At 35.2% G+C, this 21,084-nt stretch overlaps 1 protein-coding gene across 1 annotated transcript in view; it reads right to left on the bottom strand.

Moving 5' to 3' along the window:
- Nucleotides 1–21,084, bottom strand: part of Cep85l (centrosomal protein 85L) — a 160,806-nt gene that overhangs the window by 103,297 nt on the left and 36,425 nt on the right. Inside the window, exon 3 of the mRNA XM_078019330.1 lies at nt 2,790–3,577. Within this exon, the coding sequence (XP_077875456.1) occupies nt 2,790–3,577 (788 nt within the window). The remainder of the gene's footprint in view (nt 1–2,789; nt 3,578–21,084) is intronic.

Genomic DNA, 21,084 nt, shown 5'->3' with positions numbered 1-21,084 from the left:
ACCACCCTGTTAATCCCTGTCAGGGGATTATCACACTGATCGGGTTAAGGCTCTCATAATCCAATCATTCCACCTCAAAAAACTTTCTTGCATTGTTCTCACACATAACCTTCTGGGGAATACCTAATATCTAAACTATAATACACCACTACTTTACTACTGTTGGGGAGATCCACTGTGGATGTGTAGGAACCCAACAGATATCCCTCTATCTCCAAACTAAGGAATGCACTGGAAGGAAAGGGAAGTATATTTCCCTAAAAAAAGTCAAGATTTTGCTTTTTTCTTCTGTCATAATACTTAGAGTCAGTCATGGCGGGGTGGGGAGTAATGGACTAGAGAAGAAAAGAACCAAAGACTAGGGGTAGAAGTTGCATATGGAGCCCTATATTCTAATCCAAATGGGGGCATATATGGCTTCTCTTCATTCATAAAGGGATATGCTTCTGAATTCTATACGACCTCAACTCTAAGATGACTTAGCAAGAATCAAGAAAATCAATGAACTTATGTATGTGTGGCTGACTCAATAATTGTTCTGGATTAAGTCCTAAAGAGAGCAAGCCTTCCTTATTACAAATTAACTTTTGGGGAATAGTAAACCTGTGAAGAGCAAATGAGATCAACACTCTGAAAGCTGCCACAAAATTTTATATAATCTATTGTGTTATCAGATCATGACTTTAAGCCAAATTCTTTTTCTTTGATGTAGAAGATTTTTTTTCCATGGTGAGAGTTGAGCAGTTTTGACTGAAAAAAATCCTGATTATCAGATGGACTGATCCTTAATAAGGTCGTTCACTTTATGTAAAAACTACACTAAAAGTAAATTCAATCAAGCTTCAAAGAGATTTTTAAGAAATAATCATGAGAAGAATATGTAAAATAAAGATAATACTTGGAGACACCAAAGAGAAGTTAATTAATAATCTTTCTCTGTAGTAGACCATGAAAGAAATTAGAAGAGAAACAGTGATTCAAAGATTGTAACGGAAGGGCCAGGATTGTAGCTTCCATGGTAGAGCACTTGACTAGTATGCATGACACCATTTTGATTCCCAGTACCCCTTTTCCCCACCTCACCCATACCCCATAAATTGCAACTGAATTATCTAGTGTTCTTTACCTGAATTCATCATTCCACTCTCAAATTTAAAATTACTATATAAAGAGATCATCCTGTAAAAGGTTAATCAAGAAATAGGGAACTTTGAGACACATACACGTTTCATGCAATAATAGCTACATTCTTCCAATATATGCAAGGAAATTTATTTTTTTTATTTATTTTTTCTTTATTTATTTTTTATTTCTCAGCAGACACAACATCTTTGTTGGTATGTGGTGCTGAGGATCAAACCCGGGCCGCACGCATGCCAGGCGAGCGCGCTACCACTTGAACCACATCCCCAGCCCCTGTGCAAGGAAATTTAAAAATAAATTTCTCTCCACAATACACTTCCAATCTCCCTAACCTCTCTATATTGCTTCAGAGTTAGAGAAAACCTTGGGTAAAGCAGACGTTCCTCCAAGAAGAATAAAAGGATAAGTAAATTAATATTCATTCCTTTAAAAAAGCCCAATTTTGTCAGTTACATTTCTCTTTTATCATCCTGTATTTCAGTTTGGAGTAGTATGTATACTCATCCCCATGAACAGCTCCAATTCTATGTAAAGACACCTGCTAGAAAGACAACTGTCTGATCCTTGTTCTTCAATAATCACAAACATTTAAAAACTGTTATAGTATTTGAACAGTAAGGTATCCTATCTTTCTAATCACTTGAATAAATCACAAATAAATCTGGCTAAAGCACTCTTTTAAAATTTGTAATTTAAACATCCAAATGATGCATTGTTTATGTGGTTTAAATATATATAATATCAAGATTATAAAAAATGGCCTACCAGGAATGATAACCTGGGTTCAATCTTCCTGGATAAGTGATCTCTTTACTCTTACATGAACTTTATTCTTCATTTTTTATTGTTAGTAGTAATGAATAGTAATTTAAAATTTTAACTCTAGGGAAATTTTGTAATTTTTGATAGAATTCATTTCAGAAAATTCTGGTAATAAAAAGTAGATGACAAGATTTATGTTAGAAAATTGGTTTCCTGGTTAAAATTCCCAGTTGACATTTCCAGATCAAGAAATTTATACATTTATATGTTATTCTGTAGACCCATTAGGGACTCTAACTACTTTTTCTTTATATATTATATGACCATAAAGCCTTTTCCTTAAGCTGATTAAGAAACAACCATCACTTGATTTTTCTAATTAAAAAAAAAAGCATATCTGGATTTATAAACCTAAACACATATCATCTGTAACCAAAACTTTAAAAATGACTTTAGTTCTACCTTCTCATTTTATAGACGAAGGAACTGAGGCCCAGAGAAATTAATAGGTTAAAAATCATCCAGGTTCTAAATCTGATAAAACCAGAAATAAAATCCAAGATCTAGTAATCCCAAGTCAACTTTCTATCATACCGTGTCAGCTTCTTTGTTTCTAAGTTTCCTAGAATATATGCTTTGCTTTATTTATTTTTATGCCTACTTAACAAATGAGAAAGAAAAGACTAAGGTAGAAATTTTAAGTTTTTCATGTTAATTAGTTCTAATTTCTTTGTAAGTTTTTTTAATCAACGCAAAACTTTTCAAATTTATAACTTCTATGCTTCCATAAGACAGAAAAGGCAAAATAATCAGTGATTGTGATGCTTCCTGCAAAGTGCACAACATCCACTGGAGGGAAGCAAATACTAGGTTTTGAGCCTTACCTGCATTGGTGTTTCACTTCCTTGTCGAAATTCTTCAATTTGCTGTTGTTGCCAAGGAGCTAAATTATAAGAGTCCTCCGTAGTTCTACCTTCCAAAGGGTTTGTCCTTAACTGCTCTGTAAGCCACATCTGAGTCCTCACAGAAGGCTGAATGGGAACTCCACTTGCTGCCTGCTGACCAAGCATTAAATATTTTGGAGATTCAAAAGCCTCTGAGCTTGTCATAATGGGCTTGCTCTCAGGTAAGGCACTGTATGTCATATCTAAGGTCTGTCTCTTAAGAGCAGAGGAAGAGGCTCTGAAGTTATCTTTGCTACAACTCTCAAATTTATACTTGCAATCCAAAGTTGATGACCGTTTTTTATTTATTTCCTTGTCTTCTAGCTTAAGCATCTCCATACTGTCATGTAAGCAACTAGGCCCAATAGTCCTTAATTGTGATGTTAAAGTCTTGCCTCTCCCTGTCTTTTCCAAACCATTCCTCAATTCTTCCTTGTGTACAGTGCTACCTTGGCTGCAGTTTTCTGGGGCAGTGAGTCTGGATAAAGATGACCATTTCCGAAGAGGCCGGAAGTCCTTCATGTCTAGTGAAGAGTCCTGCTCCCCTGTACTGTGGTCTCCCAAAGTCTGTATGAAGCTTGTACTCCATTTTGAGCCATCTGATGTTAATGATTCCCTATGTTTGGAAATTGAAGCGCTGGAGTTAGACGGCATCACATGGGCAGTGGGAAGAGTAACCAGTGATCGACTAGGCTTAAAAGATAACGGGCCACTTGAAGTTGAATGATCTGGAAAGAGAAAAGATTGCCAAATTAGTTACAATTAACAGATAAAAGAGAATAAGATAAAAGGCAAAATGCTAGAGAGAAATCTGAATATGGTTTCCCATCATGTTTTTTCAGAGGTATTGTCATGGGAGAAGAGAGGTCTCCGGAGAGGGTCCAAGGAGTTCCCAGAGGAGAGAAAGAACTCAACTCAGGAGCACTGGGTTCTTGGCAGAGGTAATGGAAAAGAATTCCAGTATTAGCCAAAGTAATAGACAGAGGTTTATTTAGGAAGATAGATATACTCAGAAGAGAGTGCAGGCTATCTCAAGAGGAAGAAGCCCTGACTTGGGTTGGGGTGAATATTTATAGAAGAGATGCACCAGAGGCTGTATGGAAGGTGAAGACAGGGTAGCAGAATTTCATGCCAGTTTTCAAAGTGCATATGTGTTTCCTTCATTTTACAAGAGCATGGACCAGGGCATGGGCTAAAGACATGTTGCTCAATATTTAAAAGTGTGTTTTCTGTATCTCAGTGACCTGTGGGTGTTTCCTTCAAGATTCAATATTTCTCTCTCCTAATCCTAAATCTCTCTCTCAGTACTTCCTCAAAAATAAGGAAACGGGAATTCTTACTATAGCTTCAGGTTTATCAGAAATGTTAACACACTTTAAAAACATTTTCTAAATATGCTTACATAATAAAGTATAAGTAAGGATAAAAAATGATTGGGAAACATTTCCATATTTATCCTATTTAATCAAAGTATTGTGCCTTTAAAAGAAACAAAATTCATCTCCACATTAAGAGTTTTTACTTATACTCTAACAGTTACGTCTCAGACACAACTCGAGGTGAAGGTGGTATTTTCTAGTCTCTCCTAAACTATAGAACTCTATGGCAAATCTGAACTTTTTAGCACCTTCCCCAACTCTAATTCAGAAATGTGAATAAAGGAGCTCCTACAATAAGAAAGGGTCTAGGAAAAATTTGCAGAGACAGAGTAGTTCCGACATTTCCAATATCATTTAAATGTATCATCAATGATACAATCCCAAGCTAGAATCTTGGCATCTACTCCAATGCCTGTCTTTTTCTTTATGTTCATTAAATGCCAAGTTGTAAATTTTTACTTTCAAAATGTCTGAATATCTATTGCCTTATTTCAAAAGTCCCTATATCTACTACTCTACACATATGAATAGTTTTACTATTGAAAGACCAGAGGGCTGGGGATGTGGCTCAAGCGGTAGCGCGCTCGCCTGGCATGCATGTGGCCCGGGTTCGATCCTCAGCACCACATACCAACAAAGATGTTTGTCTGCCGAGAACTAAAAAATAAATATTAAAAAAAAAAAAGAAAGAAAGAAAGACCAGAAAACAAAAAGGTCTCTACACTCAATGAATTTATCATAAAGAGCCAAATCATCATTATATATACCAAATTAAAGTCAAAGATCATAATGTTATCAGGGCATATTTACAAATGGGACAGCAAATCTGAATTGGTGGGAGGCTGGACATGAATGGTAAAAGGCTACTTTCACATTTTATTCTATATATTTCTATATCTGTTTGTCTCCTATACCAGAGTATATCTAAATACCACTTCTGTGCTGTGATATTGTTTTATTAAAGAAATAAAGGTAAAATAAATGTTTATAATGTATAAGAAAATTCAGATGAGTATGAGCCAGGCAGATTAATTTTTAAAATGATATTCCAATTGGTCTTTGCACAGAAATTGTTCACCTAGAGATAAAAAGTGAAACATATTACAAATGGAGGGATATGAGCAAAAGTATCAGAGTGAATTTATCATGTGTAAAGGGTGCCCATCAGATTCTGCAGTCTTTCCATTTTTTTGGAAAGTTCTCACATTTTGAGTTCAAACTCCCAAAATAAATTTTAGAACTCACATTCCCAATACATCCTGCACCTACGATAAAGACATTCAGAAGCTCCTGCAAAACACTTCAGTTTGAAAAAAATAGGCTCTAGGTAGAGTTAGTATTTCATAGCTGGTATAGGCAATAGCAAATGCATCAGTTTTCCACAAAGGCAGCACCAGAAGAGGCCCCACAGTGGGCACAAAATCATGTTTCCTAAATAATAAGTGGCAGCAGTTGAGCAGCACTAGTAGATTCTTCCAGTGTTTGGTTAGCAGAAAGATAATTGTTCTTTGGTGTGATATAAGGCATGTTACCAGGAAGTTTAACCTAAAGCATGGTTATTCAATCCTCCCAGAAAGTCAATGAAGTACCAAGTACCCTTAAATAAATTCCTCAACTGTTCAATCAGCCACTCAGCTTCTGCTGCTGATTAAGAACAAGAATGATAAAAGTATGATGCCAGGAGAATATGACTCTAAAAGAAGGAAAACAAATTATCTACAATATGAAGTAAGATTCAAGGAAAGTTGCTCAAGGTAATTCTTGAAAGGTAAAGATGAAGTAGAACTGTACAAATCTCAAATGCTCTGCTAGGAAAGAGGTTTTGTTCAGCAATAAATATGATATCACTGAAAGTTTCCAAACAAAGGAATGAATGCCATGATTAAAGCTATACTAAAGAAAATTATTCCTGTAGTAAAGAATGAATTAAAGTAAAACAGCTGACAACCCGATAGATTAACAGAATTGATAGATTAACAGAATATCATAGTAATCAGAAAAAAAAAAGTAGACAATAGAAATAGGACAAATGTTCCCAAAAGTCTAGAGTATAATGTAAAAAGAAAAAACATCTATGGCAAATTTGTATTAATAGATTAAAGTACTATTATATTTTACAAATATGTTTGTATAAACATTACTAAAAGAATATTTCTTAAAATCACCATAGCCTCTTAAAAATATCTGAATTTTTTAACAAAAAAATGAAGACAAAAATGTTTAAATTCACTAACAGCAAAAATATTTCCCCACAACAATCATAAAATTATTAAAGGCTGTTAATATACTATAATGATAAGAAAATGTAATTGTTATGAACTTTGGAGATGAAGAACAATATGTATATATCAATATTTAAAAGATAAATATGTATATTTGAATGCACATGTTTATGTGAATGCACATATATTTATATATAAACACATATGTGCATGAGCAGAGAAAAGGTCTGGAAGAGTATACTCAAAACTTAATAAACAAAATTAACCCTTATGTAGTGAAAGGATGTCAAAAAGAGAAAGTACTTTCACATGTTACTTTATATAATGTCTTATATTAATTTCTATAAAGGAACATAATTTTACCATTTGGTCAAACTTTTGCAAAGATGTTCTATGGCTTTGTATCTCAAAGAACACTGTAACTAAAGAATGAATAATATATCAAGGGACTGTCTTATTTTCCATGTTACAGCTAAAAGCACTGAGACCATAATCATTATCAGGCTTAGCTGCTATTTAGATGTGATAGTGCACTACTTTCCCATCTGCCTTCAGTAGCTCTGTATTTCCCAAATGCACATAAAAATCAACAATTAGTGATAAATTCCATATCAGACTAGTATTTACTCCCAGACTAGTATTTACAAATGTGATTGATTAATGCTATTCATAGAATATTACCTTGAGCACAAAATTTACTCCATTAACATACCTTATTAGAAATTCTCAAATTTTGCTATACAAAAAACTAACTGGGGGAGGGGGAGCTGGAGTTGTGGCTCAACGGTAGAGCACTTACTTTACATGTGTGGGGCTCTGGGTTCGATCCTCGGTACCACATAAAAATAAATAAACAAAATAAAGGTATTGTGTCCATTTACAACTGAAAAAAAATTTAAAAACAAAAAACTAACTGGGATCTGGTGACCTACATGAAGAAATTTAGATTCAGTGTAATAGAAAAGGACCCAAGAAATACCATTTTTTAAAAAGTGATTCTGCTATTTCATCCACATTAATACCAATCATCTTGAAATCTTCAAACTTAAATATCATATCCCCAGTTCAATCATGATCAGTATCTGAGTTCTACAGTATGATTGTCAAAACTAAGGATCAAAGCTTAGTCCGTTCACAAATACACACACAAATACAAAAGCAAAAATGAACAGGGAATCAAGAATTTGACAACATAAATGTCTGGGGAAAAAAGAGACCATCATATCTTAGAGGTGAGTCCATAAAATGCTAATTTTAACACTTCAAAAATATTACTTTGCCCTAAGAAACCACAGTTAGAGGTAAATGCAATGCAATTCATAAGGTGCTTTAAGTTAACTAGTTGTTGTTTCTTTAAGTTTAACTAATTTAAGTAAAAAATTATTAGGATAGCATCTAGCCCACATTTAAGTTATAACAGTGAATTCTCAAAAGAGCAGAAAATAGTCCTTATAAAAACCAAAGAACAGAGTCTGTAGTATTCACCAGGGTAGAAAAAAGCTAATTGTTTCAGACAAATTTAAGCTAATAAGGAAAGAATATAAGAAAAGGACACCAGAATAACCTGATAATATAAATGAACTATATTTAAGGTAACATATTTCTAAACTCCAAACAAAATTCCAACCTTCTGTTTTACTGTTAGGTTCACAAATTCTTAATTGTGAATACATTCATTCTATCTTCTCTTAAATATTGAGATACAGCTTCTTTCTATCCTTCCTTTTTTCCTTCCTTCCACACTCTTTTCAGCTTTATACTTTCTCTTGTAAAAAGGAATTAAATGCGAAAAGCCTACAACAGATCTATATGATAACAATAAATCATAAGTCTTTGTAGTTAAAAAAATAATTAGGAAACTAGGGAAAGCACTTGCCTAGCATGTGTGAGGCACTGGGTTCCATCCCCAGCACCACATTAAAAAAAAAAAATTGGAAAACTATATAATCCTGTATCAAAACATTCTCATTTAAAATTTAATAGCTTAATATATTTATCACAATACAAAATATTATGACAAATATTTTGCTTTTTTAAAAAACATGGTAACTCTAACCATAAAGACAATGATTAAGTTTTATAATTTCATGAAACTTTTTCCCCTTTCCTGCTAATGTCATGATCATACCATATCATACAGGGGGAAAAAAAGCATACCACATTAACTCCCCCATTTTTCTTAATAAATTAATATTTCAAAGTATTCCCTATATCTTTAGGTCTCGACTGTGGACTGTGACTTGCACAGATGAGACAAACTGGATTTAAACGGCTGGCTGCAACATTAAACTAAGAAGAAGGTAGAGGGGAGAGGGGAGAGGGGGGAGAGGGGGGAGAGAGGGGGGAGAGAGGGGAGGAGGGAGGGAGGGGGAGGAGGGAGGGAGGGGGAAGAGGGAGGGAAGGGAAGAGGGGGGAGGGGGAGAGGGGAGAGGGGAGGGGGGAGAGGGGAGAGGGGGGAGGGGGAGGGGGAGAGGAGAGGGGGGAGGGGGAGGGGGAGGGGGGAGGGGGGAGAGGGGAGAGGGGAGGGGGGAGAGGGGAGAGGGGGGAGGGGGAGGGGGAGGGGAGAGGGGGGAGGGGGAGGGGAGAGGGGGGAGGGGGAGGGGGAGAGGAGAGGGGGGAGGGGAGGGGGGAGAGGGGGAGGGGGGAGGGGGAGGGGGGGAGAGGGGGAGGGGGGAGGGGGGAGAGGGGGGAGAGGGGGGAGGGGGGAGGGGGGAGAGGGGAGAGGGGAGAGCGGAGAGGGGAGAGAGAGAGGGAGGGAAGGAGACACACACCATGTTTTCTTTATTTTATAGCATGGACTCAAGAGGCAAGGATGAGGTTTCAAGGGTTGCTTTGAGATATCTTGTGGTCAGCAGACTTGGCAAGTCACACCCATCTCAGGTGCTGTGTGGGATCTTAGGCAAAGCCAGAGGGAGAGGCTCATCTGCATCATGTGATCACTCTCTAACAAGAAGTTTGCAGTGCGGGACCTATCCCCTCAGGAGATACTATGCTCAACACAATTCACACACAGCCCATGGATGGCTCATGACATTTAGGTAAATATTTTAAAATATTCCAAACCAAACTCTGGTAGGAAAAGAGCTATAGAAAATATTTTAACAATAATTCAACTAAAGAATCTCCTGAGAATGTATTACATATAAAGCACTGTACTAGGTTTAAAAAGCAATACAAACATATTGTTTGCAATAAAACTCTTACTTTTCACTGTTATATACCTAACAAAGCAGGATTAAAGTTTATCAAAAAGATGCCAGGCACTGTGGTGCAACACATTTTGTCCCCAGCAACTTGGGAGGCTGAGGAAAGAGGATCACAAGTTTGAGAGAAGCCAGCCTCAGCAACTTAGTGAGACCCTCTCTCAGAATAATAAATAAAAAGAGCTGGAGATGCGGCTCAGTTGTAAGATGTTTCTGGTTAAATCCCAAGTATCAAAACAAAACAAAAAAAAATCATAAAGAAACTGAAACACATCAGATAATGAAGTGAGTCTAAAGAAAAGGCAGACTATTTCGTAAAAAACTATCAGAATGATAGCCAATATCTCAGTAACAACAGAATCCAGAACACAAAAGACTAATATCTTCAAAGGACTAAGAGCAAATATCTGACCTCCCAAATTGTTTTTTAGGGAAACCATATTTAAAGATTGAGGTAAAAATACATTTTCAGCTAAGCTAAAACAGAACTCAGAGCCAACAGACTTATTAAAGAACTGCTAAAATTTCTCTAGTTTCTTTTTAAAATTACAAGAATAACAATGACTGAATAAAACAATAAAAAGAACATCTAATTTTTAGGTTAAAAAAGAGAACCAAAATATTAAGCAACTATGGCAAGTAACTCAAAACCTGCTGTGATTAGCATTAAGGATCATGATTATCATTCTACACAGTCAGGGTATATTATTTCTACAAATTTCTATACTAATGACTAAACAGATAGTACAACTGAATAACCAAAGGCAAAATAATAAAATTGAATCCCTACCTCATACTCTACAAATATGAACGTAAAGGAATCACAGGCTTAAATATAATACCTAAAAGTATAAAACTCTTAGAGGAAACTATGGGTGTAAATCTTCAGGACCTTGAGTTAGGCAATGGTTTCTTAGATACAATATCAAAGGCCCAAGCAACAATAACAAAAATAAAGGTAAGGTGGACTTCATCAATATTCAGTTTTTTTTGCTCCAAATGACATCACAAAGTTAAAAAAAAGGGAGAATATTATTGCAAGTCATATATCTGATAAAGACTTTTATCTAGATTACTTAAAGAATTCTTATAACTCAAAAAAATTAAAATGACTCAATTAAAAATGGTTATAGTTTGAATAGACATTATCAAAAAAGACATTACAAAAGGCTTATTAAAGCACATGAGAAGGTGTTAAATATCATTTTTTATCAGGAAAATACAAATCAAAACCATAATGCAAATAGCACTTAACACCTCCTAGGATGGCCAGAATCAAAATGACAGATAACAAGAATATAGAGAGACCAGGACCCTCACAGACTACTGGTGAGAATGTAAATGGTGCTGCCTGCCCCCCTTTAGGGAACAGGCAATTCCCAAAAATGTTAGTGTTATCATATAACCCTAGCAACTCCATACCTAGGAATACACCCAAGAAATATGAAAATGTCCTCACCAAAACATGTTAAGCATATTCAGAGGCATTATTCTTAAGAACCAAAAGGTAGAAATAACACAAATTTCCATCAACTGATGAATGAATAAATGTATTATCCATACAGTGAATAATTTGGCAATAAAAAGAAATGAGGTCCTGATACATGTACAACATGAATAAAGATAGAAAACACTATGTTCAGTGAGAAATCAGTCATAAAGGACCACATATCAGATAGTGACAAGCCTAGAACAAAGAAATCTCTAGAGATAGAAAGATTAGGGATTATTTCAGACTACGAGGAGGGTATAAGAAATGAGTTAATAGGTTTCTTATGAAAGTGATAGAAATGCTCTAAAATCAGATTGTGGTGATGATTGCATATTTCCAAGAATGTGCATTTAAAATATTAAATCGTATATATCAAGTAGGTGTACTGTATGGTATGTGAAGTATGTCTTAATAAAGTCATCTCTAAAATCGGAATAGTAATAGTTTGTAAGTTGCATTTGACAAACCAGAATGAAAACTGCATGAAGAAAAACAAGAAGGCAAGAAAGACCAGAAGAAAAACCTAAAAAACGCAGAATAGAAAGTGTAAAATGTACATCGCTTTCCTGGCTGCTCCATGGCATGAAACCAAGAAAGTCGGCAGGCAACTTTCTCAGCAAGGTGGGGGAATGAAAACAAAAGTGGGAGGAATTTACTGTCATTTAATACTGGACACTCAAAGCTGATAGGGGACTCAGGAGGTTCAATATAATAAAATAAAGAAGAAATCACCAGCACCTCCAGTGTTGCCATTGCTGGAGGCCACCCAGAGCTGTAATCTCAGAGCACAGTGGAGGAATAAGGGAATTAAAGGAACCTGCATTTTTGGAGGACTAAAAGGTGTTTAGTTACAGAGAGTGAAAAGATCAAAAATACTGCCAGATTACACTGAAAGGTGCGCAGCACAACAGCCTTGTATGGGAAAGAAACCACATCTCATCCTACCATGTGCAGAGGACAGAAAAAGGAACCCATTTGGCAGCTTCGGGGGTGGGGGGGTGGGGGGGGGGTACAGCTGAGGAAGCAGAGTCAAGGCATACCTGAGTTATGGCCTGCAATACAGGTCTGGCAAACCCACACTGCATGACAGAGTGTGCCAAGTGCCCAGGAGAAAACCAAACATGAAGAACAGTTTACCCAGGAGACTACTGACCACAGTAACCCACCTGGCTCTTCACCTCCCCTGCTAATCTGGCTGCTTGCAGGACCAGCTGGGAGAGACTTACCTGGCTAGGAATTCTAAAGGGCAGGAGCGGGAGAAACGGAGTTTGGAGACAGAACCCCAAACCAAGAAACTTGGGGTCTGCAGACAACTTAGTAGACTAAAAACTTGCTTCTCTACCACATGAATGGATCACAGGGGAGACCCTGGAATGCAGTCCTCCAGAGTGGACTGGCAACTGCCAGGCCCTAGAGGTGCACTGATTGAGATTCTCCAGGCCAACTGGCATTCAGCAAAGAGCCTGGAGTCTACCTAAGCCTATACCCCTACTCAAGGATTTCCGCCTCCAGGATTGCTTTGCTCACCCTATCAACCCCACCCTGAGAGTGGAGCAAGCATTATAATCCAGACAACTCCAAAGAAGGGAAGCTGCAAGTCTTTGAACTCCAACAGAAAATTCTTTTAACTTTTCCTCCAGATCTTTTTTTTAAAAGATAGACTTTATTGAGAGAGAGAGAGAGAGAGGGGGGGGGGGGGAGGGAGGGAGGGAGGGAGGGGAGGGGAGGGGAGGGGAGGGGAGCGGAGAGAGAGAGAGAGAGAGAATTTTTCAATATTTATTTTTTAGTTCTCGGCAGATACAACATCTTTATTTTATTTTTATGTGGTGCTGAGGATTGAACCCAGCGCCCCGCACATGCCAGGCGAGCGTGTTATCGCTCGAGCCACATCCCCAGCTTTTCTTTTTTTCTTTTTTATTTTCTCTGCTTAATTATGATGTTAATGGTTCATGGACATATTTATACATAATGATGAATATTTATATATATATTCATATTTGCTTTTTTTATTTTCTCATTTCTGGCATTTTTTAAACCACTTATGGATCAGTTTTTTTTTTGAGAACAAGTAAGTTTGATTAGTGTATTTCAGTTTTGTTTGGCATTCTTTTATTTTTTAATTTTTGAAATTTTTACTTTATGTATTTTTTCCTCTCATCTGTTTCCCTTGAATCTCTCTCTTTTCTTCTAACAGCCAATCTCTATTGTTCTTTCACTATTCCTTTTTTACTTCTATCCTCTCTCCTCCTCCTCACAATTATCACATACTATATCACTTCTGTTCTATGTCCACTATTTGAAACTGTAAACCATTTTACAAACTTACTGTTTTTATTGTAAGCAATAACTGATGATATCATTTCTGTTTATTGTGACAACACTGTAGACATCATAGCAGGAACTATTTGGTTTAACACTGTACATTATTTGCATTGGTGGCTGTTATTATTTGTCTCCTAAACGGTGAGGTACTAGAAACCTTCAGGGAAACTATAAGTCTACAGGGCAGAAGATCTACTGCCACAGATCTATACTGTTAGATGGGTAAACACACACACACACACACACACACACAGGAAACAAATCATCCCAAACAAACCAAGGTACTTTAATAAGAGAATCCATCACCACTACAGTGAAAGATGTGTCAGAGGAGGAGTTTAGGATGTATGTAGTTAAACTAATCTGCAAGGTAAAGGATGAGGTAAGGAGTGATATCACAGAGAAAAATATGGGAAATGAAAGATCAACAAAGAGACAGAGATTCTGAAAAATCATCAAGCAGAAATCCTCCAAATGAAGGAATCAATAAACCAAATTAAAAGTTCAATGGAAGACATCACCAACAGACTAGAAAACTTGAAAAACAATGTTTCGACCAATGAAGACAAAAATATATCATTTTGAAAATAAAGTGACCATGGAGAAAAGATGTTAAGACACCATGAACAGAACTGCCAAAAATATGGGATAAACTGACAAGAAAAAAAAATTAAGATTTATTGAGATAAATGAAGGCTGAGAGATACAAACCAAAGGAATGCACAATCTTTTCAATGAAATTAAATCAGAAAACTTCCCAAACCTACAGAATGAAATGGAAAATCAGATACAGAAGACCCCACACCAAGGTACATTATTATGAAAATGCCTAACACACAAAGTAAGGATAGACTTTTTTCTTTTTTAAAGACTACAAGAGAAAAGTGACAAGTCACATTTAGAAGAAAACCAATCTGGATCTCAGCTGCCTTCTCAACCCAGACACTCAAAGATAGGAGGTTCTGAAACAATATGTACTAGTCTCTGGAAAAAAAAAAAAAAATGGATTCCATCCAAGAATACTATACCCAGCAAAATTAAGCTTCAGAACTGACAATGAAATAAAAACCTTCAATGATGAACAAAAGTGAAAATAATTCACAACTAGAAAATCTGCTATACAAAATATCCTCTACTTCATGAAGAAGAAATGAAAAATAAAAGTGAAAAACCAGCAAGGGGGGAAACTACACTAGAAGAATAGTCAATCAAAGGAGAAATTAATTCAAATTAAAAGCCAGAAATAAATAAAAATGACAAGGAATAAAAATCATATCAATAATAACACTGAATGTAAACGGTCTAAACTCATCAATGAAAAGACATGACTGGCAGATTAGATTAACATGACCTGACAATATGCTGTCTCCTAGAAAAGAAATCCACAGACTGAATGTAAAAGGATGAGAAAACATATATCATACACATGGATCGCATAAACAAGCAGGGGGTTTTATCCTCATATTAGATGAAGTTCAATGCAAAGTTAATCAGAAGGGACAAGGAAGGACATTTCATACTGCTTAAGAGAATTACATATTAACAAGAGATAACAAATGTAAACATTTATGCTCCAAACAATAGAGCATCTACATATATCAAACAAACCCTTCTCAATTTCAAGAATCAAACAACAATATCAGGTGACTTTTAACACACCTCTCTCACCACTGGATAGGACAGATCTGTAAACAAAAGAAGCTATAGAACTGAAAAATACAATTAATAATTTAGATTTAGACATAACAGACATACAGAATATATTTTATTCATCAAGGACTCAATACACATTCTTAGCAGCACATGGATCCATCTCTAGAAGAGACAATATCTTATGCCACAAAGCAATTCTTAGCAAATACAAAAAAACAGAGAGAGATAATACCCTGTATCCTATCAGATCATAATGGGATGAAATTAGAAATCAACAATAAAATAAAAAATAGAAGCTACTCTAACACCTGCAGACTAAATAATATGCCTTTGAAAGACCAATGGAGAGCAGCAGAAATCAAGGATGAAATAAAAAAATATTTAGAGGTAAATGAGAATAGCAACACAACATATCAAAATCTCTGGGACACCATAAAGGTAGTGCTAAGAGGAAAGTTCACTGCATTGAGCTCATTCATTAAAAGAATAGGAAGTCAAAAAGTAAATAACCTAACATTACATCTCAAAGCCATAGGAAAACAAGAACAAATCTGTACCATAAGCAGAAGATAGAAAATGATTAAAATGAGAGCTGGAAAAAACAAACAACCCCACCCCACCCCCCCCAAAAAAAAATCAACAAAAAGGTGGTTCTTTGAAAAAAAAAATAGTAAAACTGTTAAATCCTTAGCCAAGATAATGAAAAGAGAAAACATAAATTACTAAAATTCGCAATGAAAAAGGAAATATCAAAAAGGTTATTACTGAAATAGAGAGGACAATCAGAAAATATTTTGAAAATTTATGTTCTAATAAAAATAGAAAACCTTGAAGACATCAACAAATTTCTAAAGATATATGACCTACCCAAATTAAATCAGAAGGACACTGAAAATCTAAACAGATCAATTTCAAGTACTAAAATTAAAGACACCATCAAAAGCATACCAAGAAAGAAAAGCCCAGGACCGGATGGATTCTTAGCTGAGTTCTACCAGACCTACAAAGAACTAACACCTACACGCCTCAAATAATTTCAAAAAATCAAAAGGAGGGAACAACTTCCAAACTCATTCTGTGAAGCTAGTATACCCTGATACGAAAATCAGACAAAGACACATCAAGAAAAGAAAATTTCACACTAATATCCCTGATGAATATAGCTGCAAAAAAATCTTCATGAAATACTGACAAATCACATATAAAAACATATTAAAAAGATAGTGAACCATGATCAAGTATGCTCATTCCAGGTATACAAGGAAGATTCAACATATGGAAACCAATAAACAAAATTAATCACATCAATTGACTTAAAGACAAGAATCAAAAAAAAAAAAAAAGAATCACAGGATCAACAGATGCAGATGACAAAATTCAGCATCCATTCATGTTCAAAACATTTAAAAACTAGGAATAGTAGGAACATACCTCACCACTGTAAAACTATATATGCAAAGGCCATCACAATTCTAAATTAAGAAAAACTGAAAGAATTCTAAAAACTGGAACAAGACAGGGATGCCCTCTTTTACTGGTTCTATTCAACATAGTCCTGGAAACTCTGGCCAGAACAATTAGAAAAATGAAATCAAAAGGATACAAAATAGGAAAAGAAAAACTCAATATGATATGATTCAATATTTAGAATACCAAAACAAAACGAAAAAATCCACTAGGAAACTTATAGAATAAATTAATTCAGCAAAGTTACAGGATATAAAATTAAGACCTATAAATCAATTGCACTCCTATACACCACTGATGAATCAACTGAAAAACAAATGAGGAAAACTATCCCATTCACAATGGATACACAACACAAACCATGGCAATCAATCTAAAAAAAGAGGTGACTTCTACAATGAAAACTACAGAACACTAAAGAAAGAAACTGCAGAAGACCTTGGAAAATGGAAAGATCGCCAATGTTCTTGGATAGGCAGAATTAATATTGTCAAAATGGCCATATTTTAAAAAATGCTGTATAAATTTAATGTAATTCCTATTATGGTTCCCATGGCATTCTTCAGAGAAACAGAAAAACTGTCATGAAAATTCATTTGGACAAACAAGAGACCCAGAATAGCCAAAGTGATCCTTAGTGAGAAAAGTGAAGTAAGAGGCATCACAACACCAAACTTTAAATTATACTTACAGAGTAGATTGACAAAACCAGCATGGTATTGGCACCAAAACAGACCTGAAGACCAATGGTGTAGGATAGAAGACAGAGACAAACCCACATAAATAGTTATCTCATACTACATAAAGGTGTCATGAACATACATTGGAGAAAAGATAGCCTCTTCAACAAGTGGTACTGGGAAAACTGGAAATCCTTATGTAGCAGAATGAAACTGAACTCCTATCTCTCACTCTGCACAAAACTCAACTCAAAGTGGATCAAGGACTTATGCATTAAACCAGATACTCTGTGTCTACTAGAAGAAAAACAGGCCAAAATCTCCATCATGTCAGTTTAGGAAATGAATTCCTCAACAAGACTCCTAAAGCACAAGTAGTAAAATCAAGAATCAATAAATGAGAGGATATCAAACTAAAAAGCTTCTTCAAAGCAAAGGAAACATTCAAGAATATGAACAAAGAGCCTACCAAATGGGAGAAAATCTTTGCCACCTGTACCTCAGATACAGCATTAATCTCCAGGATATATAAAGAACTCAAAAAACTTAACAATAAAAAAACAAATAACCCAATCAACAAATGGGCACTGAATAGACTCTTCACACACACACAAAAAAAAAATACAAATAATCAACAAATATATGAAAAAATGTTCAACATCACTAGCAATTAGAGAAATGCAAATTAAACTACACTGAGATTTTATCTCATTCTAGTCAGAATAGCAATTATCAAAAATACAAGTAACCATAAATGTTGGTGAAGATGTGGGGAAAAAGGTACACTCATACATTGTTGGTGGCACAGCAAATTGGCACATCCACTCTGGAAAGCAGTATGGAGATTCCTCAGAAAACCTGCAATAGAACCACCATTTGACCCAGTTATCCCACTCCTCAGTATATACCCAAAGGACTTAACATCAGCATACTACAGTGACACATCAATGTTTATAGTAGCTCAATTCACAATATTCACAATAAACTATGGAACCAACCTAGGTGCCCTTCAACAAAGGAAAGGATAAAGAAAATGTGGTATGATACATGTACAAAATGTATATGTAATGAATATTACTCAACCATAAAGAATAAAATTATGGCATTTGCTGGTAAATGGATGGAACTGTAAACTATCCTGCTAAGTGATATAAGCCAATTTCAAAAATCCAAAGGCCAAATATTCTTTCTGATAGGCAGATGCTGATTCACAATAGTCCAAGGGAGAGAGTGCAGATTCACCAGATTGTACAGGGCAGAGTGGAGGGAAATGGGGCAGTGACCATGGAGAAAAGATGTTAAGACACCATGAACAGAACTGCCAAAAATATGGGATAAACTGACAAGAAAAAAAAATTAAGATTTATTGAGATAAATGAAGGCTGAGAGATACAAACCAAAGGAATGCACAATCTTTTCAATGAAATTAAATCAGAAAACTTCCCAAACCTACAGAATGAAATGGAAAATCATAATAATGTACCTTGGTGTGGGGTCTTCTGTATCTGAGAATACGAAAGACAGTAGAATGAATCAAATATAATTTCCCTATGTCATATATGAATACAAGACCAGTGCAACATCATGTATATCATGTACAACCACAAAAATGGGAAGTTATACTCCATGAATGTATTATATGAAAATACATTTTACCTCATGTGAAAATAAAAACAACAAATAAAAAAGAAGAAAAAAAGTGTACAATGTGATTTTTAAAAAATACACCAATATATAGCAGTCACAGTATGTGCAATCCACTCAAAAAACAAACATTATTGGAATTTTTTAAAAATTAGTTAAATGTTTATAAGGACACAACTAAATTTTAACTCCTATTTTGGGATTATGATAGCTGCACAGTCTGAAGATGACTACAATGAAGATTAATACAAAAATAACGGTCAAGAACATTAAGACAATTTCCTAAGTATCAATATCATGAAAAGTGTACTATCCTGACTGCTTACTTTTATTCTTTATATCTTAATGATAGTAAGAAATCTGTTTGTTTCCATACAGCAAAAATTATCCATTCTTTAAGCAACTAACCATAACAACAATTGTATATAATTCTGTGCAAATTGTAGTTCTCATTTTATCTAATCAGAATTCTCAACCATCTTGTTTTCTTGGCTATATTTTCCTATTTGCATCTCAGGATGTTATTTCAAATCTTATTAAGACAGAAAAAATTCTTGTTTTAAATAATTATAGAAATCTACTTTTCACAAACTAGATAATTTTGGGGCTATTTTTGTACACTGTCTCTTAATAACTACTCACAACTAAAAAACTTTTAAATATTTTTTTTTAATTGTGGGCTGGGACTGTGGCTCAGTGGTAGAGCGCTCACCTGCACGTGCAAGGCCCTGGGTTTGATCCTCAGCACCACATAAAATAAATAAATAAACAAAATAAAGGTATTGTGTCCAACTACAACTGAAAAATAAATATTTTTTAAAATATTTTAAAAAATAGTTGTATATAGACTCAATGCCTTTATCTGTTTTTATGTGGTGCTAGGATAGAACCCAGTGCCTCACACGTGCTAGGTATACACTCTACCACTGAGCTATAACTCCAGTCCCTAAAAACCTTTTTATGTTTATATAAAGCCAGATGAGAAGCTTAAACAAATAAGGTGGCATTTCTAATCTCCAACCAGGTTATTTGTAACTTAAAGAAAGATCTAAGATATGGCTTGAAAAGTTCAACCATTCAAAGTAAAATGCATCTGAAATGCTGATGAGAAAAAAAAATAGCATAAGGCTATTTATTGATACAGAGTCAGATACTATCCTGAGGAAGGTTACAGACACAACTAAGCCAAGTTTTCTGTTAATGGTTTTTTGTTCTTTTTTGTTTTTGCCTCACAGTTCTACATTTCCTGTTTCCTCTTGCTACATCCTTAGCCACTCAACTCTAGAACCACACAAGTGCTGCATACTTCAACAACTCCCTCTCAAACTAATTTCTGTGTCAATGGCAACTATTCCCTTGGCCTCCAGGACTCAGAGAAAGAAAACTAGGAAATAACTGGTGATTGGGTAGATACATTACAATCTGGTGATCTTGTGGACAAATCTATCTTTGTAGCACATACCAACTCTCATTGGAACCCCCTGGTATTGGAACCCCATGAACAAATTTAAACACAGCCAAAAAGTATCACTATTAATAATAAATTACTGTCTCAACATCTTTATAAATACAAAAATCTCACACCTTCACTTAGCATTACTTGAAATTTCAAAATATGATGGCCAAAAGCAAATCACTCATTAGCAATTTTAGAATATTTTCTGGTACTGGAACACCTTCCCTCCTGAGATTTAAATAATCCTCTCTTCTACATTGATCTTATTTGCAATTCTGCAGTTCTTAGAACACAGTAAATATTCAATAAATATTTAGTAAGTTAATACATGAATGAACCACTAGAAGTTCCAGATCAAAGTCAGGCATGCCAGCACATCCCAGCAGCACAGAAGACTGAGTTCAGAGGATCACAAGTCCAAAGCCATCCTTAGCAACTTAGGAAGCCCCAAACATATTAGCAATACCTTGTTTCAAAAGTTAAAAAATAAATAAAAAGGGTTAGGGAGATGGCTCAGTGGTTAAATGCCTTGGGTTCAATCCCTGATACCAAAACAAAAGGAAAAAGTTCCAGATTTGTAAAGGAGAGAAGCAGCACTATTTATGTTTATTGGAAAACTAGAATAATTATAACTCATAGAACATTTATTTTTGCTATTAGTTTATTCAATAATAATCTACAGATTGTAATTTTTAAGTAAAAAAAAAGCTATTGTTT

Source organism: Ictidomys tridecemlineatus, chromosome 8 (assembly GCF_052094955.1).
Source record: "Ictidomys tridecemlineatus isolate mIctTri1 chromosome 8, mIctTri1.hap1, whole genome shotgun sequence".
Classification (NCBI taxonomy): Eukaryota; Metazoa; Chordata; class Mammalia; order Rodentia; family Sciuridae; genus Ictidomys; species Ictidomys tridecemlineatus.
Note: the sequence above shows the minus strand (reverse complement) of the source record. Positions and strands in the feature narration are given on the sequence as shown.